Here is a 16569-nt window from a genome sequence, read left to right on the forward strand (position 1 = left end):
AGGTAGGGAGGGGATAGGTCAGTCCAGGGAAGACTGACAGGTCAAGGAGGTGGGATGAGGTTAGTAGGTAGATGGGGGTGCGGCTTGGGGTGGGAAGAAGGGATGGGTGAGAGGAAGAACCGGTTAGGGAGGCAGAGACAGGTTGGACTGGTTTTGGGATGCAGTGGGTGGGGGGCAAGAGCTGGGCTGGTTGTGTGGTGCAGTGGGGGGAGGGGACGAACTGGGCTGGTTTAGGGATGCAGTAGGGGAAGGGGAGAATTTGAAACTGGTGAAGTCCACATTGATACCATATGGCTGCAGCGTTCCCAGGCGGAATATGAGTTGCTGTTCCTGCAACCTTCGGGTGGCATCATTGTGGCAGTGCAGGAGGCCCATGATGGACATGTCATCTAGAGAATGGGAGGGGGAGTGGAAATGGTTTGCGACTGGGAGGTGCAGTTGTTTGTTGCGAACTGAGCGGAGGAGTTCTGCAAAGCGGTCCCCAAGCCTCCGCTTGGTTTCCCCAATGTAGAGGAAGCCGCACTGAGTACAGTGGATGCAGTATACCACATTGGCAGATGTGCAGGTGAACCTCTGCTTAATGTGGAATGTCATCTTGGGGCCTGGGATAGGGGTGAGGGAGGAGGTGTGGGGACAAGTGTAGCATTTCCTGCGGTTGCAGGGGAAGGTGCCGGGTGTGGTGGGGTTGGAGGGCAGTGTGGAGCGAACAAGGGAGTCACGGAGAGAGTGGTCTCTCTGGAAAGCAGACAGGGGAGGGGATGGAAAAATGTCTTGGGTGGTGGGGTCGGATTGTAAATGGCGGAAGTGTCGGAGGATGATGCGTTGTATCCGGAGGTTGGTAGGGTGGTGTGAGAGAACGAGGGGGATCCTCTTGGGGCGGTTGTGGCGGGGACGGGGTGTGAGGGATGTGTTGCGGGAAATACGGGAGACGCGGTCAAGGGCGTTCTCGATCACTGTGGGGGGGAAAGTTGCGGTCCTTAAAGAACTTGGACATTTGGGATGTGCGGGTGTGGAATGCCTCATCGTGGGAGCAGATGCGGCAGAGGCGGAGGAATTGGGAATAGGGGATGGAATTTTTGCAGGAGGGTGGGTGGGAGGAGGTGTATTCTAGGTAGCTGTGGGAGTCGGTGGGCTTGAAATGGACATCAGTAACAAGCTGGTTGCCTGAGATGGAGACTGAGAGGTCCAGGAAGGTGAGGGATGTGCTGGAGATGGCCCAGGTGAACTGAAGGTTGGGGTGGAAGGTGTTGGTGAAGTGGATGAACTGTTCGAGCTCCTCTGGGGAGCAAGAGGCGGCGCCGATACAGTCATCAATGTACCGGAGGAAGACGTGGGGTTTGGGGCCTGTGTAGGTGCGGAAGAGGGACTGTTCCACGTAACCTACAAAGAGGCAGGCATAGCTGGGGCCCATGCGGGTGCCCATGGCCACCCCCTTTGTCTGTAGGAAGTGGGAGGAGTCAAAAGAGAAGTTGTTGAGGGTGAGGACGAGTTCAGCTCAGTTCGCAACAAACAACTGCACCTCCCAGTCGCAAACCATTTCCACTCCCCCTCCCATTCTTTAGATGACATGTCCATCATGGGCCTCCTGCAGTGCCACAATGATGCCACCCGAAGGTTGCAGGAACAGCAACTCATATTCCGCCTGGGAACCCTGCAGCCCAATGGTATCAATGTGGACTTCACCAGTTTCAAAATCTCCCCTTCCCCTACTGCATCCCAAAACCAGCCCAGTTCATCCCCTCCCCCCACTGCACCACACAACCAGCCCAGCTCTTCCCCTCCACCCACTGCATCCCAAAACCAGTCCAACCTGTCTCTGCGTCCCTAACCTGTTCTTCCTCTCACCCATCCCTTCCTCCCACCCCAAGCCGCACCCCCATCTACCTACTAACCTCATCCCACCTCCTTGACCTGTCCGTCTTCCCTGGACTGACCTATCCCCTCCCTACCTCCCCACCTATACTCTCTCCACCTATCTTCTTTTCTCTCCATCTTCGGTCTGCCTCCCCCTCTCTCCCTATTTATTCCAGAACCCTCACCCCATCCCCCTCTCTGATGAAGGGTCTAGGCCCGAAACGTCAGCTTTTGTGCTCCTGAGATGTTGCTTGTCCTGCTGTGTTCATCCAGCTCCACACGTTGTTATCTCTCACTGAGAGGCAGCTCCTTCTCAACGCCTGCGCATCAGCGGAGATGTTCTTGCGGCCAGCAGAGAGCGCCTGCGCACTGGGCCGGGCGGTGATGGCGGGCCTCAGGCCGTGGCCTGTGCTCCAGCTCCTGGCTTTGACCGGACTCGGCTTTAACCTGGGCCGCGGCCTGGCCGCTCGCGCCGACGATATCGTGGTGGGTTGCGGCGGCTTCGTCAAATCCGACGTGGAGATTAATTACTCGTTGATCGAGGTGAGTCCGGGCTCGGGACATCAAGCGAAGGCGTGACTGCATTAATGTGGCGCCTAATCATGTCAGTGATTAATTCAGCCGGTTCTGGGGCAAACGCTGCATTTAAGTGGCGCCTGGAGATGTCAGTGATGCATTGGGACAAAAGGCCAAACCTTGAGTTAACATATCACCGAGGAGTCAGGGGTAACGTGCATTAATATTAGCACCTGGACTTGGCAAAGAGTCACTCAGAATGGGGCGAACCCTGCATTTGTATAGCACCTAGAATTGCCAACGGTTTACTTTGGGAATAGAATTGGAGAAAGAGATTCTGAAACAATTCTAAAGTGGGTAGAAGGACAGAGACAGCTTCTGGACACAAACAGTTCATCAACAATTTTTCTTTCCAAGAACAATCCCACATTGGAACAAGCTGTCTGCGGAAATAGATACAGCCCTATGAGTGGAAACCTTGAAGACTCATGTTTAGTTCATCTCCATTTATTAGCTCTCAGTGAGACCTTGTCGTATTGGGTTCGGTTGGCACTAACTACATTCATCAACATTGGCTGACTACGGATGAGAAGAGCCTGATGACAACTCAGCCAAAGGAGAAGGGTAAATGGGCATAACTCATCGAAAGCAATAAGACAGCACCTAATGAAGTGTATGGTATCCTGGACTTTAACTGAGTTGTAAAGGTAAAGTCACCCATACTCCTATCAGACCGTCAGGCTGGTCTCTTGTTAGAAGGGGATAATAGGAACTGCCGATGCTGGAGTTTGAAATAACAAGGTGTGGAGCTGGATGAACACAGCAGGCCAAGCAACATCAGGGGAGCAGGAAAGTTAGAGAGAGATGGCTGCTGGTGGTTTAACTTGAGGGTCACCATGCCTCAGGCAAGGGGAGAGGTTACGGAGGTTAGGGAATAAATGATCGAGCAAGTACAACCTTTTGAACTGAGATTTAAGAGTACCAGTTTTAAATCCTCTATAATGTTGAATGAAATCTCTTTGCTTCACAGATTAAATTGTACACAAAGCAAGGTACACTGAAATACCAGACAGATTGTGCACCCAACAATGGTTACTTCATGATTCCGCTGTATGATAAGGTAACTATTACTAGAAACTTCGAACATTTTACAATAGTAATATTAATTTGTGCTCACGTTGACTTGTTAGTTTGGGACAAATTCTGCTCTTAGATTCAAAACTCTTCATATGGTCGAAATTTTTTATTAATGCTCTAATTTAGAACATTGTACTAAAAATTGGTAAAGAAATCTGCAGATTCATAATTCTGTTGGTGAGTGGTCAATGTTTGATAACTGTACTGCCATCCATCTTGCCTATTATACTTTTGAGAAACATGCACCTACAGTCATTTGAACAATGGCAGCCAATTTAACGTGTGAAACTAGGATGGCTCATTACATTAATAACTTGGAGCATCAGAGGCTGAGGGCTTACGGAGATCTATAAAATCATGAAGTGCATAGATAGGGTGAGTAGCCAAAGTCCTTTCCCCAGGGTAGAGGAGTTCAAAACTAGACGGCGTAAGTTTAAAGTGAGAGGAGAAAGATATAAAAGGGACCTAAGGGGCAATTTATTCGTGCAAATGGTGGTGCGTGTATGGAATGAGCTGCGTGAGGAAGTGGTGGAGACTGGTACAGTTACAATATTTAAAGGCATCCGAATGTGTATATGAATAGGAAGGGTTTATGGATCAAATGCTAGCAAATGGGAACTAGGTTAATTTAGGATATCTGGTTGGCATGGACGGGTTGGACCAAAGGGTCAGTTTCCATGCTGTAAAGCTCTATTCCTCGATTTTTAATAAAAACTGAGCTTCACTCAGAGTGAAATTCTGTAGAATTAATTGTTTACATTTCAGTAATACTCTAATTTAGAACATTGTACTAAAAACTGTTAAAGAAATCTGCAGATTCACAATTCCGTTGGTGAGTGGTCATTGTTTGATAAATGTACTGCCATCCACCTTGCCTTTTATGCTTTGAGTGTGTAGTCAGACCATGTCTTTCTTTGCTTTGTAGGGGGATTTCGTTTTAAAGATTGAGCCACCTCTTGGCTGGAGCTTTGGTGAGTACCTCATTATTCAGCCTGACACAAGCGAATGTGTCTTTTTGAAGTATCTACACTGTTGATTGATTGTTACACTCTCTTGTGTGAAATGACTTTAAATGAATTAATATGGTGCATTACTGATGATACTGAAATGTTAGGATCATGCCATTGCCAAATAATGGGTCGGTAATTGTTTGTCCATGATTACCAGCTCAATAGCAGTCTTAAATTCTTTACAGCTATGACCGTCAAACAGCATTGTTTGTTATTTTAATAACAACTGTTTACAGATGAATAACAAACCTGTAAATGGATTTTTTATTTAGAAACTTGCCAGTAATTGTCTCGTGTAGGTGCAGAGTTGTAAATGTACACATGTGATGGTCAAATATGTGATGGAACGATGCCTCCTTCCTCTGGCCGCTCTGGAAATTTAACATGTCTGTAGGGATCCTCACAAACCTGTGTAAGATGCACCGGTGAAAGCATACTGCCTGGGTGCATAACGGCCTGGTACGGCAACTCCTCTGCCCAGGACTGTAAGAAACTACAGAAGGTTGTATGCACAGCCCAGACCATCAGAGAAGCCAACCTCCCATCCATGGACTCTCTTTACATGGCACGCTGCCGCAGAAAGGCATCATTAAAGACCTGTCACACTCCGGTAATGATCTCTTACAACTTCTTCTGTCAGGCAGAAGATACAGAAGCCTGAACACATGCACCAGCAGGTTCAGGAACAGCTTCTTCCTGGCCATTATCAGACTGATGAATGGACTCTCTCACCTCAAATAAGACTGATCTTGTTGATGTTGGTCTCATCTGGAGCGTGCCCTGTGTAATGTAACCCGTGTGCCTCTCTCCAAGATCTTTTACAAGGTTTGATCTGTGCATGCTTGCTTACTATGATCCACCTGTGCAGCTTGTAAATGAAGCTTTTCACTGTACTTCGGTACACATGACAATCAGTCAATCAGTACACTTGTGAAAAACCTGCAAATTCTGCCACTTGTTTTCCAGGGATAGAATGGGAAGGTCAATACATATGGGACCCATCTATACATTGAACCACTCCCTGGGTAGGTAACGTGCTAATGTGCTCTGACAGCCTTCAGGCAGTGTGTCGGTTTGTCCAACACCGATCTGAAGCAGCAATAATCTGCAAAATCTCCTTTGAAAGAGTAAAAATCTTATTCAACAGTTAATCCATAGAACATTGGGGCAGCACGGTGGTTCAGTGGTTAGCATTGCTGCCTCACAGCTCCAGGTACCTGGGTTCAATTCCACCCTCGGGCAACTGTCTGTGCAGAGTTTGCATGTTCTCCCCATGTCTGCGTGTTTCCTCCGGGTGCTCTGGATTCCTCCCACAGTCCAAAGATGTACAGGTTAGGCGAATTGACCATGCTAAATTGCCCGTAGTGTTCAGGGGTGTGTAGATTCGGTGGGTTATGGGGGATGGGTCTGGGTGGGATGCTCCAAGGTTCGGTGTAGGCTTGTTGGGCCGAAGGGCCACTTTTCACACTGTAGGGATTCTATGAACATTCAGCCTATGGGACTATACAAATCTGTACTTTTGAAAACGTTTGCTTCAATTTTGTTTGGCATCATCATGGAGTACTTCTGCGGCACCTGTCAGTTGCATTCAGAATATTTGAATGTTGCATCGAAGCTTCCTGAAATAGGAGTAAGAGTTCATCTGCAGCTATCACAGCTGCATTGGTCCACTTGGTAAGGAATTGACTTTTAATTTTGGAACCATTTTTGACCTGAAAATAATTTTAAATGATTCCCACGGTTCTGTGTTTGGAGGGAAAGGAGGAAGGAAGTTGCATGGAGAATGAAACAACGAAGAGTTGAGAAAATGTTTTTCATGCGGCGCGTGGATCTGGAATGAACTCCCTGAGAGTGTGGTGGAGGCAGGTTCAATGAAGGCAGGGATGAAGGCAAAATCCTGTAGAAATCTCAAATAAACACAGAGAACGCAGGAGATACTAAGCAGCATCTGTGGAGCGAGAAACCGAGTTAATTTTTTGAGTGCAGTATGACTCTTTCCCTGGTTACAACAGCCTTGAAATGTTAACTCTTTCTTTCTCTAGAGGGAGTAGGATCATTATTTGAAGAGGGGGAATATGCAGGATTATGTGCAAAAGACAGGAACGGCAATGCATTAATTTCACAAATGGCCTCATGCTATAACCAGTCTATGATCTTGTGATAGATCTGTGGATAGTGGCTTCTAACTACTTAGCTTTATGTATTCTACATGGTTTAGAATCCAAGTAATAAATGTAAGTAAATTTAAAACCTACAAATCAAATGCTGGCTGTCCAAACTTTCTAACTGATGCAAAATAATCATCCTTTTTGATAAAATTTATTGGGATTTTGTGTGGATCTGACCTGAAGGTAAAAACTTACTGTGTTTTTAGAAAAGGAGTTCACTTGCTGGACATGATATATTGATCTAAAGCTGTACTTATTCAACAGTGATAGCCTTTGTCAGTATGAAGGGAAACGCCTTCATTTTAGCTGTAGAATATTGCATCGCACTGATTCGCACTCCTGTCTGTGAAAATGCTATTTCACCTGAATTTGAGCCGTGCCACAAGAAATCTGTTAGTGTATAAATATTCACTACTTTTAAGAGGGCGATTGTTTCATTTTATGAACAGAGCCTACAAATGTGGATCTTCACGTCGATGGTATTAATGACATTTGCACCAAAGGCGAGGACATCAATTTTGTCTTCACTGGGTTTTCTGTCTCTGGAAAGGTAAGAGTGAATTTTCAGGTTGCTGGAGAAACTTATAGACATTGAATTGTTTCTAGACGGTACTGCTACTGTAAAACCAGTTTCGTTTCTTATTGGAAATAATTGATTTAACATATTTGGTGGGGTAAGCCAAAGACATTTCAAATCCATGAAAAGCAAGATGATTATTCATGAAGTAACCCAGTGACAAATGTTCTGTTTTCAAGTTGCCATTTTTCTATAAAAGCTAAGCCTCTGCTATTGATTATTTACATATCATGTCATAAAATTGCCCATGGGTGAAAGCACATGCGCAGGTCAGAGGCTGGAATTCTGCAGCGAGTAACTCTCCTGCTGACTCCGAAGCACTGTTCAGCATTTACAAGGCACAAGGCAGGAGTATGATGGAATACTCCTCACTTCCCTGGATGGGGCCAGCTCCAGTATGAAGCTTGAGGCCATCCAGGACAAGGCAATTAGTTTGCCATCCCATCATCAACATTCTTTATTCATTCATGGCAGTTCAGCGTCAACCACATTGCTGTAGGTCTGGAGCCACGTGTAGGCCAGAGTAGATATGGGTTGCAGTTTCCGCCCCCCTAAGGACATTAGTGAACCAGATGGGTTTTTCCGACAGTCGACAATGGATTCATGGTCATCATTAGATTGTTGTCAGATATTTATTGAATTCACATTCCACCTTCTGCCACTGCGGGATTCGAACCCGGCTCCCCAGAACATTATCTGGATTAACGGTCCAGCGATAATACCACTAGGCCATCACCTCCCCTTATTCACTCCCCACATCTCCAGTGCATAATATCAGTAGTGTGTTCCAACTACAAAATGTCCCATAACAACTCACCAAGGTTCTTGGGACGAGATCCTTCCAAACCCATGATTTAACTACCTAGAAGGGCAAAGACAGCAGATACATACCACTCCTGCAAGTTCCCCTCCAAGCCACTCACCATCCTGACTTGGAAATATATTGCCGTTCCTCCAGAGCCGCTGGGTCAAATTCCTGTAATTCCCTCCATAACAGCATTTGGGTGTCTCCACAGTGCAAGAAGGCAGCTCACCACTTCCACAGCTATTTTGGATGGTGAATAAATGCTGCGACAGCTAGCAACCCACATCCTGTAAATGTATATGCAACAAAAGTACATTTTTCACTTTTAAAATATTCTGACTTTTTTTATTTCATTAGGTTTTAAGCAACGGTCAAACCTCAGGGCCTGCTGGGGTTCACGTTACCTTAAGAAAGGCTGGAACAGTTGTTGACCAGACTTCATTGACACAAACTGGAGGAAAGTATGTACCTGTTTATCAATATCTTTACCACGGTGAAGAGGAGGACTTCACTTTCTGTCTGAAAGAAATCTCACTTGTGTTTCTTTTGGCAGATATGTATTTACAAAGGTGCTGCCTGGTGACTATGAAATCTTTGCATCCCACCCCACCTGGACTCTCCAAAAGGTAGGTTTGCTTCTGATAATTGGTTAATAGCATGCGGCTGCAGATGTGGGTAATTTTTGGTGTTTCAGTGAGTATTTTTATGTGGTCTCACATAAGTATTTATTACATTATCCATTCCAGGTTCAGATGGTGTGACTGTAGTTGTGTAACAGGCATAGAGGATACTGATGACCTTCTGATTATCTCTGAATGAAATGTCATTCATTAACAAATATTGTCACACATTAGTGATGCTACTGTCTATTAGCTTCAGCTTGTACTCACCATTCCAGTGCAAACGTCAGAAAAAACCCTGAATGTATTTGGAAGACAGTGTTTAGTAGTAATCCAGCAATTTGAACCTCTGGCTGAAGTTAACAGGCATATAAACCACTTGAGATTTACACATTTTCTTTATATCCTGTCTAAGCCTGTCCATGAGATTGTTGCATGAAATTTTGGTCTCCCTACCTAATGGCATTGTGGGTCAATCCACAGCAGGTGGACTGCAGTGGCTCAAGGAGGCAGCTCGCCACCACCTTTTCAAAGGCAACTAGGGATGAGTAATAAATGCTGGCTCAGCTGATGCCCAGGTCCCACAAATGAATTTAAAAAAATATATACTTGTCGTAGAGGGAATGCAGTGGAGTTTCATGAGCCTGATGTTGTTTTTGGCAGGCCTGTCCTGTGAAGACAGAGCTTGGTTTGACTGGGTCTGTATACCCTGGAGTTTACAAGGATGGGAGATGATCGATTTGAAATGTATAAAATTCCTACAGGGCTGTTCAGATTAGATGCAGAGAGGATGTTTTCCCTAGTTGGGGCATGTAGACCCAGGGGAAACAATCTCAGTCTTGGGTGGTCGATTTAGGACAGATGATGAAAAATCTCTTCACTAGAGGGTTGTGAACGTGTGGAATCCTCTGCTGTAGGAGGCTGTGGAGACCTAGTGATTGATTGAATATATTCCACAATGAGTTTGATATGTTTTTAGATTTTTACAGGCATCAAGGAGAATGGGGAGGAAGTGTAAGTAGATGATCAGCAGCATGGTTAAGGGGTCAAATAGTCTTATCCTGCTCTCCATATTCTTTGTTTCTGATGGTTTCTGTTAATTTCCTTGTGTTTGTCCCGATTGTGTCATGACTGTTGGGGTTTTCATTTACCTTATGATTTTTCTTTTGTTGGGGGTGCACTATATTAATAAACTGAATTTCTTTATTAGAACTTTCAAGTGAAACCTGAAGTTGTTTAGCTATAGTAGCTGGTTTGAATTGTAAGACATTATTTCTTCTGTTGTTCTTTAGGCGTCTACCTCAGTACAGGTGCTGAATTCTAATGCAAACGCAATTGATTCTCTTGTTGTTGCTGGATATGAGGTTGTGGGCTCTGTACGTAGTGATGGAGAACCAATGAAAGGGGTAGTGTTCCTACTGTTTTCCTCATCAGTCACCAGGCAGGTGAGTGTGAGTGACCTGATCTTGGTATAAACAGCTGAATTAGGATTTTATATAAAGTTCCTGAATTATTTGCTATTTGGGTTTGGTTCTTAAAAGGCACTCAGTTTATCCTTTTAAAAATGTATTTACATCAAATTTTGTTTTAATCGCTTCCTTATGAACAAGCACTCTTGATAAACCAGCAAAAATTATATCCTTCAAAAACTGAAGTTTACTGTATTATTCTGTCCAATTATTACAGTTAATTTATTTACATCACTGCAAATATATTTGTTGTTCAATTGAATTGTCACACAAATATCAACTGTGGTTTCAATTTTGAATCATTTTCTCCTCACATACTTTGATCTCCGTGAGGTCTGTATAGTCAATTGAGGGTGTGTGTGAGAAGGCTCTCTGCTGGTAAATTTTACTCAAGGCAAGGTCTGCATTATTACTTAGGTGGTTTATGCTGTAATTATAGTATAACACTGATGTGTATACCCCCTACACTATATTTCTACTACCTAATGTGTTTTTACATTGATAATGTAGACCTCTCAATTATACGGAAAATTTGGTCAACTGGCATACTCCATAGATGCTGGTTAATAAATGTTTGCTGTATTTCACTTTTCTCTTTTAAACGTCTTTGACATAGCTAAATGAGCAGGGGTACTCTTGTGGGATTAATGCAATTGTGGTTGATCCCTTTGGAAGCCTCTAAATTGCCATTATTTTTCATCTTGCGAAGACGTTTCTGTGGCAAGTAATGCGGTGTCTTTTGCTGATAGGATACCTTTGGCTGTAATTTTTCTCCTGTTGAAGGATTTCAAACAGCAGACGAAGCCTCGCCTTTCCTGTGCAGTGTTGTGTCAGGAGAAGATGGATCGTTCATTTTTCCATCCCTCCCCAGTGGGGAATACGTAGTGGTGAGTAAGTGATTTTTCCAGGCTGCATCAGAAAGGTTTTGAAGTGTCCTTTCCGGGTTTACACGAGAGAGGAAGAGACAGTGGTATCACGGTATCATCGCTGTTGTGGTTGGTTGGCCCGCCGAGCTGGTCTGTTGTTCTGCAGACGTTTCATTATCCTGCAGGGTAATGTCATCGGTGCAATCTCTAATGAAGCGCCGTTGTGTTTTCCTGCCTGGCATTTGAACTCTGGTGTCAGTTGAGCTGGATTACCTCACTTCCGGTTTTCCTTCACAGTGGAGTGTAAATGGGGTCGAGCTCTACGTGTTTATGGATGGCTTTCTTCGTGGAGTACCAGTGAAAGAAAAAGAATTCATTAACAAACACATAGAGCTCGAACCCATATACACTCCACTGCGAATGAAAACTGGAAATGAGGCAATCCAGCCCAACGGACACCAGAGTTCAAATAACAGGCAGTAAAACACAACAGCGCTTCATCAGAGGCTGCACTGATGATGTTACCCAGCAGGGTAATGAAGCATCTGTGGAACAACAATGAACCAGCTCGGTGAGCCAGCCAACCAACGAGCTACAAGTCTACTTTAAAACCTTAGGTGCCATCACTGGATAGTAAAGCAGGTTAATACCCTGAGGTCACAGGTTCATATTTCACCATGGCAGCTGGTTGAATTTAAATTCAGTGAATAAACCTGGAATTCTGACCAGGCAGTGATAGTCCTTTGTCCCTTAAAGAAGGAAATCTGAGATTTTTACCAGGTCCAGTCTGCATGTGTCTGTAATCTGCTTGACTCTTAACTGCCCTCTGAAACGGCAAGTCACTAAGTTGAAGGGGCAGTTTGGGATGAGCAACAAATGCTGGTCTAACCAACAATACCCACATTCCATGAAAGAATAAGCTTTAAAAAGTTGTACATTTACATGCAACAAATGGAGTGGGAAATTGTAAAAATAAGACTTTGACCTGACTGCATAGCGTAACGGAAATGACACCAGTGTCATCTTCGGAGTTGGAGCCTGGGTCTGCTCGACTTTAGAGAAGATGTTTTCTAGAGTTATAGTCTGTGCTTAACTATAGTCAACAAAGCTAGCTGCTTTTCACTGGTGTGTGTAGGTGTCACCTGCCCTCATCTAATGGGAAGGCTGTGTTGGAGTGATACTTCCACTGGGATAATAATCCAGAACCCCAGGCAGATGGTGAAATTTGAATTCAATAAAATATGGAGGAATAGCAAACTGCTCAAACCATGACCACCACTTGCTGATAATTGGAAAATCCACCTGGTTCAGTAATATCCTTTAGAGTTGACCCTTACCATGGTCTGGCCTCCCTGTAACTCCAGACCCACAGCAATGTGGTTGACTCTTAACTGCTGTCCAGGCAATTAGGGATGGACAATAAATCCTAGTCAGTGATGCTTATATCACTTTGCCTCAATCTGGGCCTGGTTGGTATCTTTGCGGATGCTTGGATAGTCTTTGACAAGAGATTCTGACAATTTGGTTGGGATTTTGCAATTTTACTTGGAAGATTGGAGGATGCTGTGAAGCGTTTCCTCTGTACATCTGATAAGCATTGCCTGTGATGGACCTCAAGAGTAGCGATCTCACCTTACGTCAGGAATATGGAATGTATGGCCTGTGTGATTAACTATGACCTGTGCATTCATACTGGGGATGTTGGTCTGATGTTAGAGTGCCAATCCTTCCAATGGATCTGTAGGATTTTGTGGAGTTATAATTTGAGATATTCCTCGGGATTTGAGCTGACTGCTGTACATGGTCCACGTCTCCAACAGGCTTAGAAGGGAAGCAAAACTGCTGCTCTGAAGACCATGAGCTTGGTGCCTGGTTTGACGTTTTTGGCATCAGTCACTCAGAGGGTCAAAGGCTGTGCTGTCATATTGGAGGAAATGTTGAATTCCATTGTCAGTGCCTGCCCTTGTTTTCAAGAGGCACCTGAGATCTGAGAATTGATTCAGGTTGGTCCAGTGGCTCACCCTGGACTTTTGAAAATCAGGGCAGTGTAGTGTGGTGGGAGCAGGGTGGTAGAGGATGTTTATCTTCTGGACACCATCTCATACCCTGGTTCCCAAATCCCCACTCCTAGATGCTGAACTTTACAAATCCACCAGTTTCCAACATGTCTCTGCTTCCCAATTCCTCATTTCTTACCCTCACCCTCAATCTGCCCAGTTCCTGATCCTCCCTCCTGGCTCCTGAACTCCAGTAAAATCATGCATGAAAATTGGGGGACAATTGAAACACTTCAAATCTCATTTTTTTGGACCTGTGCAGATGTGTCATTGTGCGTGCTCCTCAAAGGCAGAAAGCACATCTATTTTACTACAAAACCTTTTGTCTGCAGTCCCAAACTCTGGACACCGGGTGTACCTATGGGCCTGTGTTTTCCTTCATAAGCCCCACTGCGGAAAATTTGATTTTGTTGATGCAAATTAATTAACATTTAAATTTTTTGGGTTCTCTCCTGCAGCCTCCGTTGGCTGGCTTAGTATTGCTGTCGCACTGCGGTTGGTGCTACTTTCTGGTTTTGCCTTGAACTGCTAAAAAGTCCATGAGATGTAATAGCTGAAGTAGGCTGCCCTGCCATTCAGTAAGATCATGGCTGATCTGAAAACCCTCAAATGCACTTTCCTGCCGTTTCCCTAGAACTCTTGTTTTCTTTAGTGATTACAAATCCGTCCATCTCAATCTTGAATAGATTTAATTACAGAGCCTTTACAGCTTTCTGTGGGAAACAAGTCCACAGTCTGTCTCCTCTACATCTTAAATGTATGATCTCTTATTTTGATCTTCTGATCACAGATTCTCCTACAGGGGGAAACAGTATTACCCTTTCTACTGTGTCAATCACTCTACGAATCTGACAGGTTTCAATGAAGTTGCCTGTCATTCTTCTAAACTTTATTGACAACGAGCCAAACCTACTCACAGAAAATCCTTCCATACTTGGCATCAACTGAGTGAACCTTATGTGGACTAATTCCAATGCCTGTATATTTTTCCTTAGGTAAGGGGCTCAAAAGTGTTCTCTGTAATGAAGATGTCTAAGGTTTTGGAGTAGATTTGTATCTCGGGTTGTGGGTGTTGTGGTTGGTTGGCTCGTCGAGCTGATTTGTTGTTCCGCAGACATTTCATTACCCTGCTGGGTAACATCATCAGCGCAGCCTCTGATGAAGCGCTGCTCTGTTTTCCCGCCTGGTTTTTAAACTATGGTGTCCGTTGGGCTGGATTGCCTCATTTCCAGTTTTCTTTCGTAGCGGAGTGTATATGGGGTTGAGTTCTATGTGTTTATTGATGGCTTTCTTAGTGGAGTACCAGGCTTCGAGAAATTCCAGTGCTTGTCTCTGCTTAGCTTATCCCAGGATTTTGGTGTTGTCCCAGTTGAAATGGTGGTTCTCCTTATCCATGTGGATGGAGATGAGTGAGTATGGTGTGATCTGAATAATGCTTTGCATAGTTTAAGTACGACTTCTGTATATTCACACTCTATTCCCTTTGAAATAAAGGCCAATAGTCCATTTGTTTTTCCTAATATTTGCTGTGCTTAGGTGTTGGCTCTTCGTGATTCATGTAGAAGGACACCTAAATCCTCCTGTGCAGTAGCTTTTGGCAGTCTTTATCAATTTAACTAATATTCAGGTCCTCCACTCTTTCCACCAAAGTACATGACCTCACATTTTCTCATTTACTGATGTAATCTGCAGCTGACTATTGGCCCCAGTCACCTGCCCCTTCTTCATTTACAACTTCTGTTCGTTTTTAAATAGAAGTAAGTCTCCTAAGTTGTTGCAGTGGGGAAAGCAGACAAAGGGCACTTTACAGGACATGGAAGGATAGGGAACAGGAAGACAGTTAAACTGTGTCAGTGAAGAAGATCTGGAGAGGAATGAAAAGAGTGGAAGTTGAGGAATAAACGATGGAATAATGTCACTGAAAAGATGCATAGCAGGTATTGAAGAAGTATAACTACCTAAAAGCAAAAGAAGGGTAAATCCCACTGGGAGCTCACAGCAATTAGGTGAAATTTTTATAACCTTTCTTGGAGTTGATCATTCATTAGTTTTACTTCTCTGCATTTCTGTTGCTGTCAAACTGGAAAAGAAAAAATTAAAATCTTTGAGCAGCTTTTGAAAAAATATGAAAAGTACCCAGAATATAATACAAGCAGCATTCCCCCATGCTGTCTAGGCAGTGAACATCTGCATTAGGCGGACTGCCTTGTGTTCATTAGTCATTACCATTACTGTATCCCCAACTGTCAACATCCTGGGGTCAACATTGATTAGAAACTGAACTGGACTAGCCATATTACTCATGTAGTTGCAGGAGTAGGTCAGATGTTGGGAATTCTGCAGTGGGAAGTTCACTCCCTGTCTTTCCAGTTGCTGTCCACCAATTTCAAGACATTGTCAGGAGTGTGATGTATAACCTCCACTTGCCTGGATTAGTGCAGATCTGACATTACTGAAGACGTTCAACACCATCCAGGACAAAGCAGCCTGGTAAATTGTATCTGTGTACCACCTTCAACAGTCACACCTTCCCCATTGATCAGCAGTATCATCAGTATGTACCATCTACAGGATGCACTGCGGAAATTCGCCAAGGTTCCTTAGACACCGTTTTCCGGACCCACAACCACTTCCATCTGGAAGGACAAGAGCAGCAGACACATGGGAACACCACCTCCTGCAAGTTCCCTGCCAAGCCAGTCATGATTCCTGACTTATATTACTTCCTTCCTGCAGTGAGACATCCTGTGAAAAGTGGATAGTTGTTTCACCTAGAATTTCCTGTTGACAGTCAACGTGTGCCTCGTCCTTGGCTTTACCAAGTCACATTCGTATTGTTCAATACAAAATTATTTGTGGGGAAGACTTTAAAATCTGCATCCAAATCTGGTTCAATATTGCATGCGTGTTAACCTTTGCCAAAGAAAAGAAGGTTTGCTGTTGCCTTTTTGAAGATAGTGTTACCAGCACCTGTATTTTAAATGGCTCATGTTGAACTTGTTTTGTTCCTTGTTTCTTTGCCTATTCTTTTAATTTAGTGAAATAGATGTGGCTTAAATTTTCGAAGTTATTTGAAGTAAACATCAGTACTAGATAGTTTAAGGTTAGCCTGTAAAGTTTGGTGAAAAAAGTGCACTATTTATTCTGATGGTCATATGATTGTTGGTTTGTCAAGTTTGAAAGCCTAGTAAGTTCCTTTGCATTCTTTGCATTTTAATATTAATTCTTTAAATTCTAGGTACCGTTCTACAGAGGTGAGAGAATTACATTTGATGTTGCCCCGTCAAGATTAGATTTTTCTGTGGCACATAACAGTTTAAGGATTGAGGTAATGTTCTGCAAAATTATTATGAATTCAGGTTGTTTGAATAACTAAGAAGATTATAAATAAGTAGATCTTTTTTCCTGTGTAACCATTAATTAACGTGTTGATTGTCATGCTGACCTTAATGTGAGGCCAATGAATGATGGAAACTGTTTGCTGATGAAG

General features: G+C 43.9%; 1 protein-coding gene across 1 annotated transcript in view; it reads left to right on the forward strand.

The window, feature by feature from the left end:
- Positions 1 to 2076: 2076 nt before the first annotated feature.
- The window catches only part of nomo (nodal modulator), a 78825-nt gene continuing 64332 nt past the window's right edge, over positions 2077 to 16569 (forward strand). Inside the window, exons 1-9 of the mRNA XM_048552030.2 lie at positions 2077 to 2397; positions 3401 to 3490; positions 4433 to 4478; positions 7135 to 7235; positions 8425 to 8528; positions 8621 to 8693; positions 9980 to 10132; positions 10906 to 11043; positions 16318 to 16407. Coding sequence (XP_048407987.1) covers positions 2191 to 2397; positions 3401 to 3490; positions 4433 to 4478; positions 7135 to 7235; positions 8425 to 8528; positions 8621 to 8693; positions 9980 to 10132; positions 10906 to 11043; positions 16318 to 16407 — 1002 coding nt within the window. The 5' untranslated portion in view covers positions 2077 to 2190. The remainder of the gene's footprint in view (positions 2398 to 3400; positions 3491 to 4432; positions 4479 to 7134; positions 7236 to 8424; positions 8529 to 8620; positions 8694 to 9979; positions 10133 to 10905; positions 11044 to 16317; positions 16408 to 16569) is intronic.

Source organism: Stegostoma tigrinum, chromosome 23 (genome assembly GCF_030684315.1).
Source record: "Stegostoma tigrinum isolate sSteTig4 chromosome 23, sSteTig4.hap1, whole genome shotgun sequence".
Classification (NCBI taxonomy): Eukaryota; Metazoa; Chordata; class Chondrichthyes; order Orectolobiformes; family Stegostomatidae; genus Stegostoma; species Stegostoma tigrinum.